The 24,892-nt window shown below is 53.7% G+C and overlaps 1 protein-coding gene across 1 annotated transcript; it reads right to left on the reverse strand.

Moving 5' to 3' along the window:
- Window positions 1–23,729, reverse strand: WNT9B (Wnt family member 9B). The gene is made up of 4 exons (XM_061176942.1): window positions 23,650–23,729; window positions 6,954–7,210; window positions 4,708–4,973; window positions 1–3,821 (listed from the first exon to the last, which is right to left on the reverse strand). The coding sequence occupies exons 1-4, from the start codon at window positions 23,727–23,729 to the stop codon at window positions 3,348–3,350; spliced, it is 1,077 nt and encodes a 358-aa protein (XP_061032925.1). The 3' UTR covers window positions 1–3,347.
- Between the last annotated feature and the right edge of the window lie 1,163 nt (window positions 23,730–24,892).

The raw sequence follows: 24,892 nt of genomic DNA on the forward strand, positions 1-24,892 counted from the left end.
TAGCTGACACGTGGTTTATTGGTTTATTGTCTCTCCTCTCCCACTAGAGTGGCAGCCCCACGAGGCAGGGACTTGGTCTCCTTCACTGCTGCACCCCAGCACCCGGGGTGGTGGCTGGCCCTCAGTAGGCGCTCCCTAAACCATCGCTGACTGAGTGGATGAACAGAACAGGTGCTCGATATACGATAGCTCTGGTTGTGATTCTAAAGTGTGCTGAGACAAAAGCGTTTGAAGTTCATGGTTGTTGAGAAAGGAAATTCTGGGAAGCAAGAAATAATCTTCAGGGCTGGCATGGGTGTCTCTGTCGCTCTGTCAGCCAGTGGAGGACACCAGGGAAGCTGGGCTTATCTGGACCAGGGGCAGACATGATGTGCCCACAAGAGCCAGGCAGCAGCATGCACGAGTGAGGTGGGAGGTACTTGGCAAACTGGGGAGCCCCCGTGCATCCTGTCTGATAGGGGTCCCTCTCTCTAGCTGACTGTGGCCAAGGTGGGAATGCAGGACCAATTTGCCAGTGCAGCTGATTTTACAAGAGAAGCCAGAAAGCCAATTGAAATCAAATCATTTTTAAAAGAAAAACACAAATGAGAGCAAACAAAGCCCAGCTGTGGGCTGGGAGGGGTCCTGTGTTGTAACCCAACCCTCTCAGGCGGTGTGGGCAGAAGGAGGGAGGGCCCGGTGGTGGGGCCCCTGGAGTGGCCGCTACGGGGTTCTCATCTCTCCAGGCCTCTCAGGCAGTCCCAGCCCCTGAGACACAGGAAATGCTGACATGCTGCCGAGATCCAAAAGGCAGGGTCACACACAGCCAGGGAAGCAGCCGCATCCCTGGGCTCTTGGACTCAGGGTGGATCCAGACTTGGGGCTCCCAGGCTCTGGGTAAGTCAGCTCCCATAATCTGGCCCAGGTTATTAAAGTTCAGTAAATATTCATTGAAAGAACCTCTTCAGTGTGACTCTGAACACAGCCCTCCATCTCTGGGCCGCATCTGTAAAATGGGCACAGTTACGTAGCCACACCTACCTCACAGGGATAATGGGGAAATCAAGTGAGATTAAAGGGACAAAAGTGTTTCCAAAGATCAAAAGTGCTTTACAAATGCAAAGTGTGGTCATCCTTGTCATCATTATTCCCATGAGCAAGACAAGTTTTGCCAGAGCAGAAGAGGGGGCCTGGGACCCAGAAGAGCAGAGAATTTACAACGACTTTACAAGGAGGATCTGGATCAAGCCCATCAGAGTTCTTGTGCGGAGGGGGTGCTGCTCACTAGCTCTGGGACAGACCCGGTCAAGGGACACGGAGCCCACAAGACCTTCTCCCCAGCCACTTGGTGTCCAGCTCAGTGGGCGCCCCAGTCAGGGCAGCTGTATCTCCCCAGATAGATGGCTTCCAACAAATTCACACGCCCCAGAGCAGCTGCCCATAAAATATAGAAACTATATAAATAACATAAATATTTTCTCATATATCTTAGCTATATAAATTATTCTCTTTTGCCCTAAAAACTATATATGCGAGGTAGACAAAAAAAAATACCCTGTGAGTGTTTCCCTTAAAGCTGTAGAAGGAGAGGTCAGTGGTCACTGGTCCCAGGGGCCCCAGCAGGGCTGAGGTGGACCTTTGGGGGCAATTGGAAGAGAACGGGGTGGGAACAGGGAAGTAGAAGAGGGGAGAGGGCTGCACAGGGAAGACCTCACAGGCCGAGGGGTCCTCAGAGCCTGACCTGTGCCCTTGGCCTGGTCAGTGTTAGTGGCCGACTGTGGCCACAGCCCCTCCGAGGCTACCCTTTATCTTCCTGCCACCCCGGCACTGCCAGCCATGGACTTGGGATGCAGATGGCATGTTGGTGGACTGGGGGCCCTCTTCCTGCTGCCTTATGCCTAGGGCTGAGCCAGGGTGGAGGCAGAGTTGGGGTCTCAGAGGAGGAGGATGGAGCGGGCTGGCAGAGAGAAAGTCTCCTTGCGGTTGGGGAGCGGAAGAAACTAGGGAAACAGCCCTCTGTCCTTTTTCTCTTCCTGCCAAGATGTGGGCCAGCTGCTTGGGTCAGCAGAGTCACTCTCAGGAGGGGCCTCAGGCTTCTCATCAGAGCCTCTGCAGCCAAAGATCCTTCCAGCATCCCTCCGGATGCTGCCTGATCCACCGAAGACGGGGCAGCTTCTCCTCACCCTTGGAGATCGCAGGGAACCCCGGGGGCTTCTTCCTGGGGCTTGCACAGACGGTTTCTCAGCATTCGGCTGATTCTGAAGAGTTTCCTGTCTCAGCAAAGGGTCAGCAACTCTGGGTTCCGGGAGAAGGGAAGCTGACAGAGGGCGCGGCAGGGCCAGCAAAGCAGCCAAGGGCGTCCCGAAGGAGGTCACTTCCTCCCGGCTGGCATCGGGCTCTGCTCTGGGAAAGCACACAGCTTCCAGCAAAGTGACCCCTGCAAAGTCTTGATCCTGAACCAGAGAGGTGTGTGTCACTGAATGAGAGCCCTCAGCCTGGCAGGTCCAAGGGCTGTGCATGCATGTGTCTGTGGGCTGCCTGTGTGCACCCGTGTGTATGTACCAGCTTCTCTCTCCTCCCTCTCAGGGCCTCAGTAGGCAGCAATGGAAAGGTCCACAGGATCAGAGGGAATTAGCAGTCACTTCTCTTCCTCAGGTAAGAGCCAAGGTGGGGGACCATTAGTAAATGAAGGGGTCCCCCAAGGAGCCAGGCTTAGCAAAGACTTTCCCACGCCTATAACGCTAGCCCTGGTAAAAATCTTAATTAGATGAGTAGCTGTGAGTGCACAAGTGTAACCGAATCAGAACTCATAAACCAACTCTTGTGTATCACGAATGCCAGCTGCACTGGGGCCTCACAGCATAAGTGGACCCCGGTCACACTTACAGCTGGACTGACCCATCCCAGGCAGACTCCAGCCTTTGCTTCTGACTGACCCTGCCTCCCTGGGCCTTCGTGGCCCAGAAGCTCACCTCCCAACATCTTGCTGGCTTTAGGCCACTAATCCCAGGAATCGAGATGGAGGGATGTACCCCCTCTCCTCTCCAAAACCTCAGTCCTGCCCTCCTCTTGGCCTCCCTTATTTCCCTCCACATCCTTCCCGCTCTGCCCTCCCGCTCCAAGTCCTCAACAAGGCTGGGGACCCTTGGGTTCAGGGGTGGGGCTCCCACCTTTCGAGTTGAGGGAGGGGAAGGCTGATGGGACCCAGTGGGGAGAGGAGCACAGGTGCCCTGGCACGCACATGGGTGAGTGCATGCACGCTGCGTGCACCTGCCCAGGGGGGCTGGCTGGACAGCTGGGTGGCCTCAAGGTGGCCCGGTGCCATGCAAGGTCCTGGCAGAGCCCAGCTGGCACGCTGGGCAGTGGGCCTAATGCTTACAGGTGTACACAAGCTCCTCCTGCACGCATTGCTGGCACTCCACGTAGCAACACCACTGCACCTGGCAGTGGCAGGAGAAGGCCACCAGGCGGCTCTGGGTGTCATAGCCCCGCCCGCAGCATAGGCTGCTGCAGCTGGCCTCCCGGGAGCACACCCTGCCTGCCGTGCCGGGCGAGTACTTGCTGGGCCGGCAGAAACTGGGTGAGTCCTCCATGTAGACCAGGTCCCCAGGCCGTGGGGCCGGGCCCTTGGTGGAGCTGCCTGCTCTGGCTGGTGCCCACAGCTCCAGGCGGCCCAAGGCCTCGTTGGTGGCACTGGACACCTTGACGGCTGAGTCGTGGCGCAGCTTTAACACCTGGCCTGTCTCGCGGAATGGGGAGAGCTGCTTCCAGCAGGTGCGCACGGCGCAGGAGCCCGACACGCCGTGGCACTTACACGTGGTCCTCAGGCCACTCTTCACGGCCTGCGAGGAGAGGCAGAAGGGACGCGTGGTCAGAGACCCGGGCCCACAGACCCTAGAGCACCAACCCTGGCCGGGGAGCAACAGGAGGATGGGAAAGAGACAGGGGAAGGTCCACATGGTGTGGAGGGGGGGGCAGATAAGACTCAAGCTGGCCCACGTGGCACCTTAGTGCAAACTAGCTCTAGGCGCCCCTTCCTCTGGGCAGAGACGGTCCTCACATCTTGGTGAGAGCAGTGTGGGCCGGATCTTAGCCCCAGCTCCTCCCCTGGCCCGAAGTCCTTGTGGAGCAGACAGCTTGCACAACTGAACACAGCAGCCCTGGTTTACACAAACTCAGTGATAAGGAAACAGAACACAGAACACAGTTTCTTAAAGAAATGGAGCCCTAGCCTCTCCCAGCTTTCTGGTCCGAATAGACCTAGATACTTTTTACCCTCCAGCCCTCCCACTACTGTGTGACCTCAGCCAAGTTCCTTCCCCTCTCTGGGCCTCCTCTGTCTTCCCATCTGTAAAATGGAGAAGGAACAGGGGTTGTACCAGATCAGTTTTCAAACTACCTTGGCTTCTAGGACCTCCAGGAAGGCCAGTGCTTGGAATGGAGACCCTTCTCCAAACACGTTTCTGCCTCACCAAGGCCCCGTCCTGAGCCAAGCGCCCACCTGCTGCCCAGCCGACAGTGATGCCCAGGATCCTTCCCTACTTCCTGGTACCTGGTAATGGTCCAGAATGGATGCCCAAGGAATGTTGGTTGAAAGGATGAGGCTCATCCTGGGCCGGCTCTGTGTGTGTGCTAGGGGGTAGGGCGGATAATGGCCTCCTAGAGACCTCGCTCCCCAGCCCTGCACTCTGGCTGGGAAGGGCTTGGGTCACCCGGGAACGTGCTCACCTTGATGCCCACGTGGGTGTTGTGGGCGTCTACTCGTGCCCGCAGGTCTTTGCTTCCTCTCTTGGGCCCCAGGAAGTTGTTCAGGAACTTGGTGCTGTACTTGAGGTTGTCGCCGCACACGCCCCACTGCCAGGCCTGCCGGCTCTCCAGGCCCGGAGAGTCATCACAGGTGCAACGCTCCATGCGCCCGGCGCTGCAGGCCCGGGCCAGAGTGTGCGTGAGGGCGGCCGAGGACACCGCGTACAGGAAGGCCGTCTCCTTGAAACCTGGGCCGGGTCCCGGGGGGGTCGGGAGGGAGGAGGAGAGTGGGCTCAGAGGCTGTCTCCTGCCCTCTGAGGATAGAGCGGGTGGTGGGGCCATTGTGGCGAGCAGGATGAAGGGCCTGTGAACCTGAGGGCACGGCTCAGGGCAGCCCCCCTGTCACCTGCCCCTTAAACTCAGGATGCAAGTTGCTGTTTAAATGGAACTTCCAATTCCCAAGGGAGTGTGTGCCCAGGTTCTAAGGGCGGCAGGACAGGGGCTGCTCCTTCTACTAAACAGGTGAGAACACAGATGCAGAGAAAAGTGACATGGGCATCTGGCGAGTGGCGAAGCTGGGTTAAACCATTGACCTTGACTCCAAGCTGATGTGTGAGCAAGTTGGACCGACCCGTTTCTGAGCCCCTGATCCTCTGAAATATGCTTCCTGTGCTTCCTGATGCCTCTCAATGTCACCCTCTGCTACCTACTGGGGAGTAGGCCCAATGACTGAGTGACCTTGGGTCTCCCGCCTGACTGGCCCCAAACCAACCATCCACCCACTTCCAGGACAATCACAACGCTTGCACTGTGGGGTGCAGCCCAGAGCTGGCCTCCCCTGTGCGCTCGCTACCTTCTACCTGCTCTCTGATGTACCTGGGGTGCTTGCGACACTGAGATGGGGGGGGGGCATCAGCTCTGCTCAGACCCTCCCAGCCACGGGGAACAGTTGCCTAAAAGGGGGTGGGCTGCTCTGATCCACCATCACTCCCTTTTTTGTCAAAGGCCCGTTGATGCTTGGTGATAGTCACAGGATGACCTTTTCCCCCACTTGGGCTGAATGCTTTCTGAGGGAAGATGGGGTCTTGTTCGGCTCCGTATCTCCAGCATCCAGCACAGTACCTGGCTCGCTGAGAGCCTCACCAGATGCTTAGTGAAGTGATGGCCAAGTGGAGACATGGGGCGGGCAGGGAGGGAGGGAAGTAGGGTGGGAATGGAAGGGAGGGAGGGAAGGATGGACTGATGCTAATGATCAACAAAGAAACAGGTGAGTGAATGAACAAATGAAGTCTTTTGTTGGCCTGTGTCATGTCACTTGGCCAACTATTAACTGCCATCCCTCCTTATCTGCTCTCATACCTTTGTGAGTGTGAGTGTGTGTGTGTGTGTGTGTGTGTGTGTGTGTAGGAGGCTGAGGGAAGGGACTGGGGGACCACCCATCTCATCTGTGGGCTCTTCCAGGAATGGGTGGTGCTCCTCCTCTCCTCTCTTGTGTCCTCCTTGCTCCCCTGCCCCCACCAAACAGGGAAAAGCTAGGCCTCATTAACTCCAGGACCCTTCTTACTCAGGACTGTGCTGGGTTCGTAAGGGCAACGTGGCCCGGGGACAGGGGCCTGGGGAGTGGGAAAGGCAGCCTCCTCCTCCCCAACCCTCCTCTTCCCAGCCCTCCTCCCCCAGCCCTCCTCCCCACAGCCTTCCTTCTCCCAGCCCTCCTCCCCCAGCCCTCTTCCTCCCAGCCCTCCTCCCCACAGCCCTCCTCCCCCACAGCCCTCCTCCCCCCAGCCCTCCTCCCCCAGCCTTCCTCCCCACAGCTCTCCTCCTCCCAGCCCTCCTCCCCCAGCCCTCCTCCCCCCAGCCCTCCTCCCCCAGCCCTCCTCCCCACAGCTCTCTTCCTCCCAGCCCTCCTCCCCCCAGCCCTCCTCCCCCAGCCCTCCTCCCCACAGCTCTCTTCCTCCCAGCCCTCCTCCCCCCAGCCCTCCTCCCCCAGCCCTCCTCCCCACAGCCCTCCTCCCTCCCAGCCCTCCTTCCCGCCAGCCCTCCTCCCCACAGCCCTCCTCCTCCCAGCCCTTTTCCCCCCAGCCCTCCTCCCCCAGCCCTCCTCCCCACAGCCCTCCTCCCTCCCAGCCCTCCTTCCCGCCAGCCCTCCTCCCCACAGCCCTCCTCCTCCCAGCCCTTTTCCCCCCAGCCCTCTTCCTCCCAGCCCTCCTCCTCCCAGCCCTCCTCCCTACCTCTCTTGAGCAGCCCCGTCCTCCCCTCTAGGCTGCAGTTCCAGCGCTCATGCCGGAACTGAAACTGGCACTCGAGCAGGCTGAGGTGTGCGGCATCCTGCAGGGTCTCAGCCAGGCCTGGCTCCCGCCGGCAGAGCTGCTTCTGCCGGCGGGACAGCTTCAGGAGGTCACACTGCTTCAGGTGGGCCCCACCCTGTGCTGGGGCAGGGGCGGTGCCCAGACCCGGGAAGGGTGTCAGGACCTCCCGCCCGGTCAGGCTAGAGGAGGCAAGAGAGAAGGGAGACCAGTGACCCTTGGATTGTGACAGGGGAGGAGGAAGGATGACAATTCCTAAGAATGTGGGGCAGGTGAGTGGAAGGGCCTTCCTGGGGGCTGCATTATTCGCCCTTCTAGGAGGGAGGCTGGCCCCATGGGGTCATGCCCCCAATTTACCGAGTAGGAAACCAAGGTGCTTATAACAAGAGCTAGTGCAAGATCTCAAACCCAAGTTTTCCAGAAGCCAAAGTCTCTGCTCTTCTCACCCACCTTATTTCCCAAACTTGCCCAATCAGAAAAATCATCTGAGGTGCTTATTAAAAATACAGATGCCCAGGATTTATACTTAGCAATTCTGCTTCTCTTGGTCTGGAATAGGACCTGGGAATCTGTATATTTTCCACATTCCCTGGGCAGCTTTGAGGATCAGGGCAGTTTGGGAAATATTGCACATAGCATTGGCTGCTGCCTGGCTTGCATGTTCCTAAGAGGGGCAGGCAGAGGGATGTCGACATTAAGAAGACGTCCAGCCAATTTCCCTGGTATCCCTCTCTCCCTTACATTAGGTTGCTGCCCAAGTAATGCCATGCCAACCTAACTTGTTTCCATAATCCCCAGATAGATCTTTAACCATCTGGCCACTCCATGCCTGTTACAAAAAGATACTTAGGGAATACCCGAATGGATGGAAAGGTGGAAGGATGGAGAGATGAAGGGAGGAAGGAAGGATGGGTGGATGGACTGACAGGTGGATGAAGATGAAGGAGGTATATTTTCATCAGGCCACCAGCTCCAGACTCTTTGCTCTACTATATCTGAAGTCCATGGATGCTGAATCAGGCTGCCACATTCCAGTGGCCCGTCACTTCCTAGCTGTGTAACCTAGAGGCACTGATTTTCTCCTCTGGAAAATGGAAAGTGTGATCCTCGCTACCTCCTGGGGCTGCTGGGAGGATTATTTGAAAAGTTACTAACCACAGGGGCTGGGACTTGTTGTTTCACTTTCCTGCTAGCTGGAGTTTCTCAAAACTCTTTCCTCTTGCAAGATGCTTTACTCTCTAACCTGGGCAGAGTCTTCCCTTTGTACAGATAAGGAAACAAAGGTTTTACAAGGAGGCAGTGACTAACTTGAGTCTTACAGCTGATCAGCAGCAAGGTGGGGACTACAGTGATTTTTTTTGGCTGTGCCCCGTGGCATCTTAGTTCCCCGACCAGGGATCGAACCCATGCCCTCTGCAGTGGAAGCTCGGAGTCTTAACCACTGGACTGCCAGGGAAGTCCCAAGGTGGGGACTACAAATAGAGCTCACCTTCCCTCCGCCCAGAAGCGGTCCATGAGATGTTTCTCCCAGTTCAAAATATCTGCTGTCCTGTACCCTGGTGGCCCTCGGAGTGGGTGAAATATACATCACTCTGGCACCCAGGCTTGAGGAAGCAGACCCTTTCTGGAATTTGCTGGCCTTGTGGCCGTGTTAAAAGATCAAAGGTGGAACCAGGCGATGGCTCTTAAAGCTCCTGCTTGGATGTGGCACTTGTCACTTGTGTGGCCAGGTCTGGGCTGCACCCCATAGTGCTCAAGTGCCACCAGCCAAGGCAAGCCCTGTGGCCAAGCCCTGAGTGGTCAGAGAGGCCCACTCCCACAGAGCCAAGGGCACGGCTCTCCTGTTTGGAGCCACCGGCCCCAGCCAGGACATCTGGCTGGATGCCACACCCTCCCCATCTACCCCAGGGAGGGTGTGGGTCCTGGCCAGGTCCCAGGTGCCCCCAGAAAGTGCCCGTAGATCCCAAATCCATCAGGTGCAGCCAACCCAGTGTGGAGCAAATCTCCAAAACCCTCGAGCAGAGACAGATGCTATCGGGCTCCTCCTGGCCCAGCCCGGCCCTGGGCTCCCCTCCCAGACAGGGTGAGGGCAGGGACCCGTTAATCATTAATCTGGGGGCAAATGGGTAAATTTCCAGTCCACCAGGTCTACACCCAAACCCCTCCCTGCAGTCTGGCAGGAAACCCTTAGAGCTTGACCCTTGGCAGGTCCAGAGCAGAACCCAATGTCAACTCCAGCCCAGGATACCCCACCCTGACTGGCTTCCGGTGTGGAGGGCAGCTTGGGGGCTGCAGGAGCAAAGGGCGCAGCAGCCATCTAGCCCCTCGAATGTCTTCCTCCCCACACCAGGGGCTGGTGTGAGGGGCAGCTTCTGTTCACGCAGTTCTTGTGTTTCAGAAATTGGGACCTCCCTTGTAGTAGTGATTAACAGATGAGAGAATGAGCAGGGAATGATGGGAATTTTGGCCAACAGGACTGCAGATCCTTCAAGGCCTGTCTCAAATTCCATTATAAGAACAATAGCTATTATTTTTATATCATTAAGCTATATTATATGTTATATAATGTATAATTTATATTCTATTATATAATATTATCTACCACGGTTTTTTTTTTTTTTTGGCCATGCCATGTGGCTTTGGGGTCTTAATCCCCTGACCAGGGATTGAACCCAGGCCCAGCAGTGAAAGTGCCAAGTCCTAACCACTGGACCACCAGGGAATTCCCTTATCTACCACATTTTGAGTGCTTATTACTAAGCCCTTTAAATTACTCTTTCAGACACCTGTTGGGTTGGCTGCCTACCTGTTCCTTCTACCTACATGGTTACCCTGTCAGCCATTTTATACCATATGATCTTGCTGCTCTGGCCTGTTGATTGGATCACTGAGGATCACATGACCCAGGCTGGGCCAATCAGTTCTTTCTCTAGGAATTTGGAATTTGACTTAAGAGAGCATACATTTGCTTTCTCTCTCTTTTCCTCTCCTTCTTTGACTTAAGAGAGCATACAGTTGTTTTCTCTTTCTTTGGGCTTGTAACTCAAGAGATAGAAAGCTGGTCCAAAGAGAGAGAAAAAGAATAAACCAAACCCGTAGAGAGAAACAGAGGTGAGAATGGGAGGGAGAATTTGGGGAGCTCTTCAGCCCCTGGCCCCAGAATCTTCCTGTGGTCATCTCTGTTCTTACTTGAGACACTCCTATCTGTAGAACGATGTCAAGGCTGAGAGTCAGTTTGTCTAATTAAGGGTGCCGTCCCTGATCACCACCTTCTGACAGCTGTGGAGTACCAGCACACCCTACGCTGCACTTGTGAGCCAGGCTCGGCAAACACATTTTCCCCCCCATCAACAGGCCACTGTTTTTTTAATTTCGTGTAATAGACCCTGTGATTGATGGCCCCAGGAGTCCAGTATAAAGTCGGTTAATTTTATTAGCAGTAATGACACTTAGTAGCGATTAATGGTCAGGAAAGGCAGCCAACCGCACAGGAGCTTCAGGCCATACTGGGCCCTGGTCTGCCCAGGGCTGCTCTCAAAAAAGGCCCCCTCACACTGCCTCAGGGGCCCCCATAGGACCTAGGAAGACAACTGAGAGACATACCAGGACCCAGTTTCCCTTTTATTTGTTTTCTATGTTGCAGTTTGGGACCATTTTTCCTTTGAAGAAATAGTGCCAGGACATCAAACTTAGAAAATACCTCAACTGATTTCCTTAAACAGTGCTAGTAAATGCTCTGACACATGCCCTGTGGATGCCATGGCATCTGCTAGAGACGGTTTCTTCTTGGACCTCAGAAGAATTCTAGGTGTTGCAGGTTCCAATCTGTTCCAGGGTCCGTGGGCATGATCCGTTCCCATTGAAGAAATCATTCTATCTAGCACTCCAAGCCTGAGAACCCCACCCACCAAGCCCTTCTGCAAAAATCTCCACATGTTAGTTGAGCATCTTGAGGGTAAGATGTACAACCAGAGAAGATCGAGTGAGCTTCGTTGAGTCTAAGGAATCCAGACAAAATCTGGGGCTTTAATGAAGACACCTCCCCATGGTCAGGTCGGATGCTATCAGTCAAGCAAGCGAGCAGTGTTCTGGACTGAAGAGCAGAGGACAAATTATCTGCAAACTTGCTGATTACCCTTCTGGGCTGAGGGATAAGAGCACCTTCAGGCCCCTGCCTGACTCAAGTGCCCCTGAGCCACCTGGGACCAACCCTTCCCCATCAGTTGCACCTGCTTTGGCCCAGCTGGTCTGTCTCCCCCATTCCTGTTTCCTGTCGGGCTCTCCCAGGTTGACTTCCAGCCCCTTTTGTCCCATTAGGAAAGCAACCACCCCACGTGACCAGCTCCATTCTCCTCCCTTCTTTGCCCCCAGCCTGTGCCCCTCTGTCCTTTGCACCCTCAGCCCATGGCCCTTGGTGGTCAGGTTGATAAGACTGGAAGCCCCCACCCTCACACAATGAGATGCCTTTGGCTTTGACCCCAGAGCCTCCCCAGCCGCTTCCCAGGCCACCTCGTCTCCCTCCAAAGTGGGAAAAGTCAAGGGTGCCCCTCCGGACTTCATCTCACATCCTACCCACCCAGACCCCCTCTGTCCATGCCTGGTCTTTCCTGCCCGTGCCTTCTTTCACCCTGTTCAAGGCTCACCCCATCCACAGTTTTGGCTAAAGCTGCCCCATCTGGGATGACCCTGAAGGAAGCAAAAGTAGGTTCTCCCAGGCTTTGGGGAAGCCTCCCAGGAGACTGCTTGGGTCTATCGTCCACAGGACCCCAGGGACCAGCGAACCCCTGAGCAGAACTAGAGTTCACCCTGGAATGATCACCCGCCACTTGCTAGAGTGTGGGGACCAAAGGACCTCAGGCCCCCAAGGCTGTTCTGGCCTGGGTAGTCTGGTCCCAGGTCTGCCCTCACTCACTGGTGACCCCAGGGATGTCCACTCACCCCCTAAGCTCATTCTATCTAACAAATACACCTTGACTAGTAGGAGAGCATGACTGGAGCCAGACTGCCTCAGTTCAAATCCCACCTCCGCCTCTTACTAGCTGTTCTACCTTGGGCAAGGCACTTCACCTCTCTGTGCCTGATCTGTGAAATGCAGATAATCACAGGACCTATTTCACATGGTTATTGTGAGGATTAAATGAATTAACATCTGTAGAGCTCTTAGAATAGTATCTGTCACACGGTAAGCTCCAGGTTAAGTGTCATTCTTAAGCATCTACTACGTGCCAGGTGCTGTGCTGGGTGCTGGGACCCACACTCAAAACCTCAAGGAGCTCACAGTCTGGAGGGAACTTGGTTGAATTCAGAGCACTGCAAACTCTCCCCAGACCCCAAGGGGCAGGGAAGAAGAAGGCTCTGAACCAGCCCAAGTCCCAGAGGAACAATAGCTGCTCAGGGACCCGGATCAGATCTCCTAACACCATCTGGGTAAGAACCTGACCTCAGCCAGTCCCCTCCTGCCTGTAGTGGGAGGCCCGGGGTGGAGACAGGGCTGAAGGAAGCTCTTGGGAGCTCTCTGGAGAAGGCCCGGCAGGTGTAGAGCACTTCCCATCACCTGGGGGTGCCCAGGCTCTGTTCTTCCACCCCTACCCCCATCCCTGTTTCTGCTCGAGAGGGTCTGACGGTTCCAGAGGAGACCGCCCCCAGGATGTGGGTGGGTGAGCAGGTGGGTGGCACAAGACAAGACTGGCGGTTCCCAGGACACCAGGTCATGCCAGCCTGTCTGGACACTTAGCTGGAGGGACCAGGAGCTGTTCCTGGCACCAGGGCTGGTGCCAACTGCAGGCAGCTACCTGGGAACCAGGAAAGCCTTGCCCTGCCTGGAGCATTGGCCTTGGCCCCGCAAAACCCTATTAGATGCTCCGATAACAGGCTTCCGCTGCAGGGCCATTTGCATGGTAAGTGCACCTTTTGTGCTTTCATCTCAAATATCTCAGCCCACCTCTCCCGCCCTCACTAAATCCCCCTACACACACACACACACACACACACACACACACACACACTCACACTCACACTCCCCACCCCCACCTGTCCTCTCCAGTCGCCACCTCTTCCCAGCAGGGGAGAGTTAGCCAGGACAGTGTCTGGCCCAGGAAAAGAGGACACATGGCTCCGGGCAGTCCTTCTTCAGAGAGGGGGCCCCCTCCACACCCCTGGCTCCTCTCCCCTCCTCCCGTCATCTGAGGGGCCCCGAGGTTTACACTGCTGAGAAGCACATCCCTCTCTCCATCCTTCAGACTCCTCTCTCCTTGACAAGACTCACTGTCACCTCATACCTCCTCCATGAGGACGTCCTTAGTGAGCAGCCTTAACGGCAAATTTGGCAGGTACCATTTCCCACTTTTCCTCCAACTCCTCCTCCCCCATCCTTTCACTCACTCTTCTATTTAAATATCAGTATTGAGCATCAGCTTCAGGCCACAGAAGACCAAAACAAACCAGACTGCTCGCTGTATCCCTGTCTGGGTCTCAGCCTTCCTCTCCTCCCCACCTCTTAGCCTCAGAACCCACCTCGAGGACTGAATCAGCACACCTCCCCGCCCCCCACCAGCCCACCCCTGGCTCAGAGAGAAAAGAGACTGGCCCAGCTGTGGGCTTTCTCTCTCCGAGAACAGCTCCACTTCCTGTTTTGCAGCCGCCCGACTGGGCTGCCTGCTGAGGATGGCATCGTGGAGACGGGTGCTCAGGAGCTAAGTGGGCAGCAAGCAGGCCGCCCAACAAGCTTGCTTTGCATCTCAACAATCTCGGGCATTTAGAGCCTGGCTGGTGCAACATCTGTGGAGGAAATGCTTCCCCCTTCTTCCTTCTGTCTCCCTGCCTCTCCACTCAGGCTCAGGCTGAAGCTGAGGAGGGGAAGTCTTTGTCCCTGGCATGGATAGATCAGGTGGCACAGTGGCCATGGAGGGTCCCAAAAGTCACTCCCGTGCAAAGGAATCCCTCCCCTTCACAAGTCTGGGATGATAAGCATCTCCCCCACTTCCCTGGCTGGGTCTAAATGTACACCACTTGAATCATTATATTCTAAGGCTGGGGAAACCCTTCAGGATCAATCACCCAGTCCAGATGTTTTGCCCTGATGGCTTCTGGGAGGTACCCCAGAGGCTTCTGCAGTGCAGGCAGGAAGGCAAGAGGTTTGCCAAGTATGCAAGTCTCTGCTTTGATCTGTCTGGTGCCCTGGAAGTTCATGTAAGATTTTTGTCCAAGATGATCCGCTGAGTTAGTGGCAGGGCTGGGACTGCACCCCGGGTCTCCCGATTGCTCCCATCAAGATTGGCGGTCTCTGCTTTCAGTTTTAATGTAACACTTCAGGGAAGCAAAAGCAGCCTTCATCATAGTAAACGTCTAGGGTGATCGGAACGCAAGACGGGTAGGATTGAAGGGAAGGAAGACTGGTCGGGACTCCTCTGGCTCCCTGAGCAGCTGAAGGGAGAGAGGACCCTGGTCTAAAACTCAGTTTCTTTTCAGCCAAGAGTCAGAAATAAAGCTTGGAGCAGTGGCCTGCCAATTCATATTGAAGTGTGAGAGTCTGATATAATAATGCCAGTACCTGAGAACATACTTTGCTAGACAGAGGAAGCTCAAAGGAGAGAGTCTGGGATCATGAAGAGAAGAGAGAAAGGGGAAGTCTGGGGTGAGGAAAGGAAGGGGAGGAGAGAAGAGGGGCTGGAAGCCTTAAGATAAGCTTCCCCAGCTTCTTGGGTTCACAGGCCCAGCCCTGACCCAGGGAAGGAGTCATTTAGGGGACACAGCATGGGAACGGCAGGGAAAGGCAAGTAGTCGCTGAGGCTGTATCATCTTGGGGCAACCAACACCCACACCCAGCTCTGCCCCGACCATGGGATCCTGGCTCATGGGCTGGACAACTTTGGCCAAGTTTTTTTAACCATGGTAAGTTGACCAACTAACCAGCTTGGCAGGCTCTTGGGTGGTCACCCTTATCCCTGAGCCCAGCAGGCTCAGGCTGGGCTGTGGACCCTGGGAGGGCCTGGCCCCTGGTGAATGCCTTGTGTGTGATCACCCTGTGATGTGGACAATTCCATTGTTTACATATGCTCTAGGAGGAGATGTCCCATGCTGCAGATTCCATTTGTCCTCCTGCAGGTCCCAGGGATGGCTCATGCCCCTCCACACCCCTCCCCTCAGCCCTAAGGATAGCAGGAACCTCCAGCCTGGTCAAGGAGCCACTCCCTGAATATGCCTAGTGAGGGCCCGTGTGGTCAGGACAGCCCCAGGGTATGGATGGAGTTATAAGTGGCTTCCTTGGGAATACAGCAGGGTCCTCCAGAGCAGGACCAGAACAACTTCCCACCTCAGACTCTCCTGGATGCAGAGCCAACCAGGGTTGTAGCAAAGGGCCCCTCCCCTCATGCCAGGCCAGGCTCCTCCTTGTCTTCCTGCCATGGCTAACTCAGTCCAACCTCCATGCCTCTCTTCATGCTGTAATTGCTACCTGGGTTGCCTTTCCCAGTCTAAAAGCCCTCATGGATCCCCTGGACTCTTATAACCACAGCCTTTTTCAACACTTGACTCAAAAATGCAGGGAATGGGAAAGGTGATCCTGAAGCCCTATCCAGCTCTAGTAGCCTAAGATGCTTGTCTGCCTCTTCCAGGAAGTCCTCCTTACTTGCCAGCCCCATCCCACTCTAACCATCCAACTTCTTTGTCTTCTCCCAGTTTTTCAGATGTAGTACCATTAGTTCTGCACGGCTCACATTTTTTCTTCCCCCTCAGGGCTGTATAGACAGTCTCTCCAAGTAGGCTGTAACCCCCTTGGCAGAGGTCCTGGTTCCTCATCCCCTGAGGCACCCCCATCCCCAGTCCAGGCACCTGCTGACTGCATACATCCCTCAGGTGTTAACGCCAGGCGCAGTATAGCTCCAGGCTCTCCCTCAGTCCCCTCCACACCCAGGTCCAAACCACTGGCCTCCCTGCTGTCTCACTCCCAGGCTGCAGGGGTTACCTAATATCCCCCATCCTCACCACCAAACCTTCCCAAGCTCAAGCCTCGAAGGCTCTGGAAGGGCGTGGCTCTGGAGAAGCTTCCCTGTGGCCATGCCTGCCCCAGCCCTCAAACTGGGATCTGGACCGACCCAGATCTCAGGGCAGTCCGGCCTCGGTCAGTCAGACCCTGACTCCTCCAACCAGCTCAGCCCCTATGGGGACAGGGAGAGCCAGGCTGCTTCCCTCTGAACCTCAGTTTCTGGGGACAAGCTGTGCTTGGGCAGCCAGAGCCTCCCTTTGATACACAGTGACAACCTGGCCCAGGTCTTTCTTTAAAACTCAATGTACCCAACCTCTCGTGATGACACGTGACAGGTTCACAAAATTTTATCCACGATTCCGGACTCCAGAAATCTCCGACAACTACAGTTCTTGGGTACAGTTGTGGCGAACTCATGTGGCAGCAAGACTTGAACTGAACCAAAGTGATAATATTTATGGTCTATATTTATCCCAACATGTAGATGTTTTTCTGCAAAAATAATCGTGTCTGATTACTGGGGGCTGCCCTATACCTTGCTAGGGATATTATGTTATACGTGGTATGCGTATTGTATTATCTTGCTAAAATTTGAAAACTCCTGAAATCTGATACACATCTGGCCTCAAAGGGATTGTCCCTATGGGGAAAGCAGACCTTCTCTGCTCTTGCCCTAAAACTAGTCTCTTTGGAATTTCCAAGACAGACTGAACATGGTGGTTTGATTTTCTCTAGGCTCTTTGAGACTCTTCACCTTCTCTCTTCAGTCTCTCCAGTGAGAGGGTCTGGGCTTGAGGTGTCTGCCCCACCCCCAGCTCATCTCTGCTGCCCCCAGGATTCCCATGGAAGGCCAGGTGTGGTTGACTTCCGGAGTCTGATGGGGGCTAGTGCCTGCTCTCTGCTTTGCTTCCCATTCCTATCCTGACAGAGGCCAGGTCATGGCCAAGCGGCATGTGCCTGAGAGGGCCATGCAGAAAGAGCAAACGTGATGGGGCAGAGAGGGAGGTTCTGGGGGCGAGGAAGGGTCAGCAAAAGGGAGAGGGGACTGCCCACCCCGACACTCACTGTGGACCAGGAAGCAATGCTAGGGACCGTGGGTGGAGTCAACAAACAACAGGGCCCCAAGACTTCCGCTTAAAGGGCGCTATGCACGCTTAAAGGGCACTATGCACGAATCGGAGACATGAGCACATAAAAAATTAGGTAACAAACCAAGAGTTGAAGACATGCAGTGCAAGAGATACCTACAACGTATGCCAAGTGAGAGATGTAGGCTACAGGGTGGAGGGCTCAGAGGGTCAGAGCTGCCCAGGGGAAGGCAGGCCTCAGCTGGTAGTCAACAGACGCAGGAGGCAGGGATGAAGAGGTTGGCTCCGGGTTCTGACAGACTAGAATTCAAATCTAGGTGCTGCCCACCACTGGCTCTGTGGCTGTGGGCAAGGCACTTGGCCTCTCTGAGCTTCTCCCCACGCCCCCACTCACCTGTAAATGAGGATAATTCCACCAGCATCTACCTCCTGGGATGTCACAATGGTTAAATGAGATTATGCACATAAAGGGCTGAGTATAGGAAGGATTCAAATTATATAATGACTGGGATAAAAATGAAGAGAGGAAGGAACAGATGTCAAAAAGATACTCCTTAACCTGGGATGCTCTAAGACGGGCCACTAGATTTCCTAGACTCCATACATGTGGAGAGCATTTCAGCACTTTTATATACATAAAACCCTCATAACAACCCTACAAGGTAAGGATTAGCTCATTTTATAGATGGGAAAACTGAGGTCAGAGCAGTTAACTGACTTGCTCTGGGTCACAGTTAGTGAGTGGTTGGCTGGAGGATTTGAACTCGATCTGTGTGATTCCAAGTCCAGCGCTCCTTACACTATAGCAGGGCATTAGGCTGGCTCCCATCCTGCTCAGGCTGATGCCAGGGTGAGGGTCTCCCTCATAGCACCTGGCCCACCTCCTCCTGAGCCCAACTTCTACCTGAGCACACAAGCCTAAAGGCACCAGGACCTCTCTTCCTTAGGAGATTCCAACCCAGGTGTCCCCCCGACCCCTTGCTTCTCTCTCTTCTGTTTCCTCCCCACTCAGCCTCAGAAACTCCACCACCGTCCATTGAGGAGGCTGGTTTGACCCCAGCTCTAAAGCCCAGCTCCACATGGGTTACAGCTGAGCCCAGAGACAACCTAGCTTAAATTCCTTCCCCCAATACAATGATTCTTATCAGTGATGTTTGGCTTGCAATCTACCACCCCAAAGCAGTAAAATTTATTTTACCCTTTCTTCCCTCCAACCGTGTTTTTCTCAGGACCCAGTCAATTCCTAAAACTGTTTTTAAAAAAACATCCAAATACATAAAACACTTAGGAATAATTTTTTAAATGTTTGTAAGACCTATACACTGAAAATTACAAAACACTGCTGAAAGAAATCTTAAAAGCCCCCAAAAGAGAGATATGGGTGGTTTATAAACCTGAAGACTCAATATTGTTAGAATGCCAATCATCTATAAATTGATTTATAGATGCAATGCAATCCCGATCAAAATCCCAGCAGTCCTTCCTACAGATATTGACAAGTTGATACTAAAATTTATGTGGAAATACAAAGGATCTAGAGTAGCCAAAACAATTTTGAAAAAGAAGGACAGAACTTATAGTACTTGGTTTCAAGACTTACCATACAGCTACGGTAATCAAGACTGTGGTATTGGCTTAACGATACACTTATGGAATAGAATAGAGAGTCCAGAAATAAGCCCTCATATATTGGGTCAATTAATTTGCAACAAAGACGACGATGAAAAAAGGATCACCTTTTTGACAAATGGTGCTGGAACAAGTAGATATCTACATGGAAAACAATAAACTTCAACCCTTACCTCATACCATCCACACAAATTAACCCAAAAAGAATCACAGACCCAAGTGTAAAAGCTAAAACTATGAAGCTTCTAGAAGAAAACATAGGAGGAAATCTTTGCAACCTCTAATAGGCAGAGATTTCTTGGATGAGACACACAAAAAGCACAAACCATACAAGAAAAAGTTCAAAAGTTGTACTTCATCACAATTAAAATCTTCTGTTCTTCATAAGATAACAATAAGAAAATGAAAAGGCAAGCTACAGACAGGGAAAAAATATTGCCAATACCTTCTGACACAGGACTTATATCCAAAACATGTAAAGAACTCTTACAACTCAATAAGACAAATAACCCAATGAAAAAGACATTCAAATGACCATATGATCCAAATATCCAGTCCTAGATATGTATTCAAGAGAAATAAAAACATATGTCCACAAAAAGGGATGTACATGAATGTTCATAGCAGCTTTATTTGGAATAGCCCCAAATTGGAAACGATCCAAATGTCCATCAACTGGTGAATGAATAAACAAATTGCGGTACATCCATACAATGGAATACTACTCAGCCGGAAAAAAGGAATGTGCTACTGATACATGCAACAACATGGATGAATCTCAAAAACATTATTTTGAGCAAAAGAATTCATATGCAAAAGGCTATATACCATATGATTCCATTTATATGAAATTCTACAATGGGCAAAACTAATGTGACAGAAAGCAGGGAAGTGGTGACGGGGTGTGGGTGGGAGAGTGTTGACTGCAAAGGAGCACAAAGGATCCTTTGGGATGATGGCACTGTTCCATATAGCAATTGTCGTGGTGGTTACACAGGGTATACATTTGTTAAAACCCAAACCGTGCACTTAGAATACATGCATTTTATTGTATGTAATGTTGATTTGGAAAAAAAAATTAAGGTTATGTTTTGCTTCTTCACAATGATGACACTCCCACAACCCAAGAAGATGGTTAGAACCCTAGCAACCACCAAGAGTGAGCCTGTACTGAACACTTAGTATGTGCCAGGCACCCTACCAGGCCCTTTCATTCATTGTCTGAATTAAGCCTCACACCAGCCTTTAGGATGGGTATTATCATCACCCAAAGCTCAGACAGGTTAAGACATGTGCCTGGAGTCACACAGCTAGCAAGAGGCAAAACCAGGATTCAAACTAAGTTCTAGATGACTCAAAAGCCTGTGCTTTCATAAACGGATCTGTACCATCCCTAGATAGGAAAGAAACCCAAACAGGGCAGAGGTCACACATTTAAAAAGCACCACCAAAGTCAACTACGATTTTAAAAGCTGCATCCACAGGAACTATTTCTAGATACAAAATTCATTGGGATGACTTAAAGACTGGACTGAATGACAAGGCCTAACATATACCCAGCTCATCACATAATACAGTGAGTGTTCATTTATAAGACACCACAGAACTTAATATTTGCAGAATTCCCAAGCCATTTGAGCCAAAACATGAGCTCTTGAGTAATCCTAGAGTTCCAAGCCAGGACCATCTGGTTAGGGAACATTAGGACCTCCAGATGCTAAAGACCTTGAAGGCAAGTGACTCGATCATGGACAACACTGAGAGTGGTCCAGAGCCAGGACAAACCTGGTCCACCTTCCATCCCACTGTCATCGTGCCATCCTCTGGGAGCCCACCTGATACCCGAGCAGGGCTCAGTGCATCCTATCTCACTGCTGAGGACAGAGGAGAATGCTGTGACCTCACCCATCCCACTACAGCCAAGAATCTGACAGATTTAACCAAGTAGGGGAGGGGGCAACTCTCTACCGCTTCACCCTCTGCAGCTCCTTTGCAGCTGCAGCTCTCCTGGGTGACCACACAGTATTAGCTCTAGTGGCTAATACTCTCTGTAGAACAAAGAGTCCAGATTGGCTGCAGGACCTGGTTTCTATCCTGCCTCTCCCACTAGCTTGCTGTGCGACATAGCGTGAGTCACTGAAACTTTCTGACCCTCAGTTTCCTTTTGGGAACTATTTACACCCATCCTGTATATACCTCAAGAATGGGTCTGAGGATCAGATGGCAGAGGGGCTGAACAAGAAAATTATTTGTAAACTGCAGTACTAGTTATGTTATTATCAGCATCACCAGAATTAGGTGCTAGACTCAAGTAAAAGCACCAGAAGCAGCTGCTGGCTCACTGATTTGGGGATGATGGTTCCTTCATCTGAAAAATAGGAGTAATAATACATGACCTGCTTGAAGCAGGGAGTTAGACCAGAGAAACTTTGCGGGTCACTTCCAACTCTAAAGTCTGATTCTATGATTTTAAAAACCCCAAGAAGATTGGCCTCACCTGCTCTCCTGATGTCTGAATTTTCTTTTATCAGGATGCCAAAACACTTGATCTTATAATCAGAAATGAGACTTCAAATGCAAATGACCTAGAGGAAGGAGAAGCACATTGCCTCACATTCTCACTACAGTGTTATAGATTCCTTCCAGAGAGTGAATTCGGATAGTACGATGGAAAACCTGGCCTAACTGAGTCATGACAGGGCTTCCTCAGCGAGAATTCAGGCTGCATCCTGTCTGTTCTCTGAGACCAAACACAGAACAGCACAAAGCCCCATTTTTAGCTTATTCTCTGAACATTTTTCCTCCTCCCCAGACTGGGGTGGTGGTGGCTGGAGTGTATTTTGCCAGCTCTGTCCAGGGGGGCTCATGACTTGGAAGAGGTGGCTCATACTCACATGTTCCCTCTCAGCCCCAACCCATGCCTGATCCACCATCTCCCTTTTCATTTCCAAGACCGCCCCCTTGCTCACGGCCCTCAAATTCTAACCCTGTGCACTGCCACAAACTCCTTTCCCTTCCAACCGCCTGGGTGGTTCCAGCTTCCTGGAGCCCCTCTCCTCCCATCTCATCTGGCCCTTGCGCCATCCTCAACCTCCAAACCCAAGCAAACACAAGGATTGTGAAAATGAGCTGATATCCAAGAGGATGCAGGCACCATTTGTCCACACCCCTCTCCTGCCCCCACTCTCCATTCCAGCTCAGAAACCCCTGCTGGGGCTGGAATATCAAGACACTGTATCTCCTTAATAATTAGTAACATTAGTTGAGCATTTACTATGTGCCAGACCCTGTTCTAAGTGCTTTACATGTACTAACTCACATGATCCTCCTATGAAATAAGCACTATTATCCTCATTTTACAGATAAGAAACTGAGGTACAGAGAGGTTAAGTGACTTGGCCAAGAGCACACAGCTAGCAAGCAGATGGATTGGGGATTGAGTCCAGAGTCTGTACCCTAACCATTTTATCCCGTCTGCTGAGGAGCAGTGCCTTTTCAAGCCTGAAATCATTGGGAAACGAACATGAATGCACAGTGCTCTTGAAATGGATAGAGAGGCTCAGTCATATCAAGTTTAGCCCCTTCTCTGTACAAAAGGGGACACTGAGGCCAGAGACTAAGTGATCTTCCCATTTCACCAGCAAGCTGAGCCCTGAGCTAGGGTCGGGGCTGACGCCACCCGCTATATATTTCAGGAGCGGCCACTGCCCACAGCCAAGGCATGTTTTAACCAGGGGTCATGACCTGGAAATTAGCCCACAGCCCTTATTCCAGCCTGCGCAGGACCTCTCAGACACTCTCAGACCCTTATTCGCCCCCTTCCTGCCAGGTCCTTAAGAGCAGCCTCTGGCAGGTCACTTGCTTGGCGGTTTATGTTTTTTGGTTTTTGTTTGTTTGTTTTTGCCTTTGCTGGGGTCAGACTGTAAACCTCACCTTGATTTGCGGTGAGAATCACAAAAAGTGCCATGATTTAAAGTAAGAGACTGTATATATTTAGAACAGGCTTTGGGTGGAGGTCAGGAAAGTCCCTTCACACCCACGACCCCATCTCCCACCCCAAGTCCCTGCAATTCAGGGTCAGAGAAGGAGGGACAACTGCCCTATAACTTGCTCTCCAAACACTGCCCACTCCCACCCATTCTCTCCCCAGTTGTCACCCCCAACTCTGACCCTCCTTTTCCAATCATGTATACCGCCTCCCCTCTTACTCTCTTCGTCATTCTCCTGAGAAGTCACCCGACGCCAGGTCTGAGATTTGGTTGGGTTTCCCCCACGGACGGTTCCCTCCCGCTCTCCAGCTGACACTCCCCACGGTCCGCAGGTTCCCCCATCCCTCTTGGATCAGCGCGATCCCCTCCCCCGGCCTCGGTAACAACCCACCCCACCCATCCAGCCAGCCCTCCGGGTCTCCGCTCTGCGGGGCGAAGGCAGAGGGTCGGGAGGGAGCCCCAGGCAAGGACGGGTGGCTGGACAGAGCCCAGGATGGGGGCGGACAGAGCACGGAGTGAGGATCCGAGAGGGCATCCGAGCGCGGGAGGGACGCCTCGGACAGGCAGGGACAGGGAGCCCCGGGGAGGACGGTGACAAGGTCCGAAACGCCTGCAGAGTCCGGGAGCTTGGGTGGGGGTCTGAGACCCGGCCGAGTGGGCGGGATGAGGTCTCGGACAGGACAGGGTGAGAAGAGCGGCGGTGAAGGGGACCAGAGCTCGGACGCTAGAAGGTGCGATCCGCGTCCGAGTCGGGGAAGCCAGAGAAGGAGCTCTGGACGCGAACTCCGACCCCGAGATGGGGCTGGGTACCACCGGGGCTAAGGTCTGAGTTCGAGATCCCGCCGGGGCCAGGGCCAGCGGAAGGGAAAAGTTGGCCTTGCTGCAGCGGGAGGAGGGGAAGGCAGGCGGGCCGGGGCGCGGCGGGCACTGACCCGAAGTAGGCGGCGGCGGCGGCGGCGGGCAGCGCCAGCAGGCAGAGCGCGGCCAGGGCCAGCGCGGGCGGGGGGCGCATGATGCCGGCGGCGTGGCGCCCTGTCGCATCTCCTCGCGCCGCTCAGCGCTAGCAGCGCCGCCACCAGCCGCCCGCGGGGCTTTAAACCCGGGAGGGGCGGAGCGGGCGGGGGGACGGGAGCGGCGCTGGCGGCGCACCCCCGCAGGCGGCGAGCCCCCCGCCTCATTGGCCCCGCCGGCTTGCCCCGCCCCATCGCGGGTGGGGCCACGGCCCCGGGTCCGCCCCCGCCCCGCCCCCAGCTCCCGCGCCCACCCTCCCCAGGTGAGAGCTCACCTGACGCGGTGCGGGCCTGGGGACGCGGCGGCTGAACATGAAGGCCCCGCACCTGGAGAGGCGAGGATGGGGGTACGAGTCGGGAACCAGGGTGTTTTTGCCCCTCCGGGCGGGGTGGAGGCACACACAGGATACCTTTCCCCAAAGAACAAGGGGGCGTAGAAGGAGGGAGGCGCCTGGAGTCTGAGAAGAAGTAGTGTCTCGTCCGCTCTCTAGCCGGGCCGGTGCGGGTCCCTCTGCCCGGGCTCCACGTCTCCGAAGGCAGGGCCGGCTGTGGATGCAGAGCCGCTCTTCCAGAGCAGGAGAAATGCACGTCTAATGGCAAAGGGAGTCCTGGTGGGGGGGCGGGGGGTGTCCCTTGGTCAGAGCGGAGGGGGAAGAAGGGAGCCCAGTTTCTAAACAGGAGACTGTCTGTCAGGGAGGACGTCTCAGTGAGCATTTGCTGATGTTCATGGAACAAAAATCCAGATCCTCTGGTCAGTGGGGCAGGCAGAGCCAGGGTGGGGGTGGGAGAGGAACCTGCTTTCCAAAGAGTGTGGACGCCAGAACTTCTGTCAGACAGGGTGGAGATGTCCAGTGTTGGGCCACAAAGCTCTGTCTTGCTTATTCTTTTTTAAAGTTTAACCCCAATTCCTGCCGTGAAGGTGCAGTGATCAGGGCAGTGTGTGGCACCCACCTAGGAGGGAGACACAACAAATGGCCCAAGCAACATTTAATATGTTTTTGAGAGTCTTGAACACTGGGTCAAATCAAGCAAAGCAAAATAGAACTTGCACTGAATGTCAAGATCTGCATGTAAAGTTTCCAAAAAATCAACCATGCATGCAGAACATCAGGTGACAGTGACCTTGGCTTTGTGGACACAAAGGCGCTGGGAGACTGGTGGGAAG

This window comes from Eubalaena glacialis, chromosome 19 (assembly GCF_028564815.1).
Source record: "Eubalaena glacialis isolate mEubGla1 chromosome 19, mEubGla1.1.hap2.+ XY, whole genome shotgun sequence".
NCBI classification, from domain to species: domain Eukaryota; kingdom Metazoa; phylum Chordata; class Mammalia; order Artiodactyla; family Balaenidae; genus Eubalaena; species Eubalaena glacialis.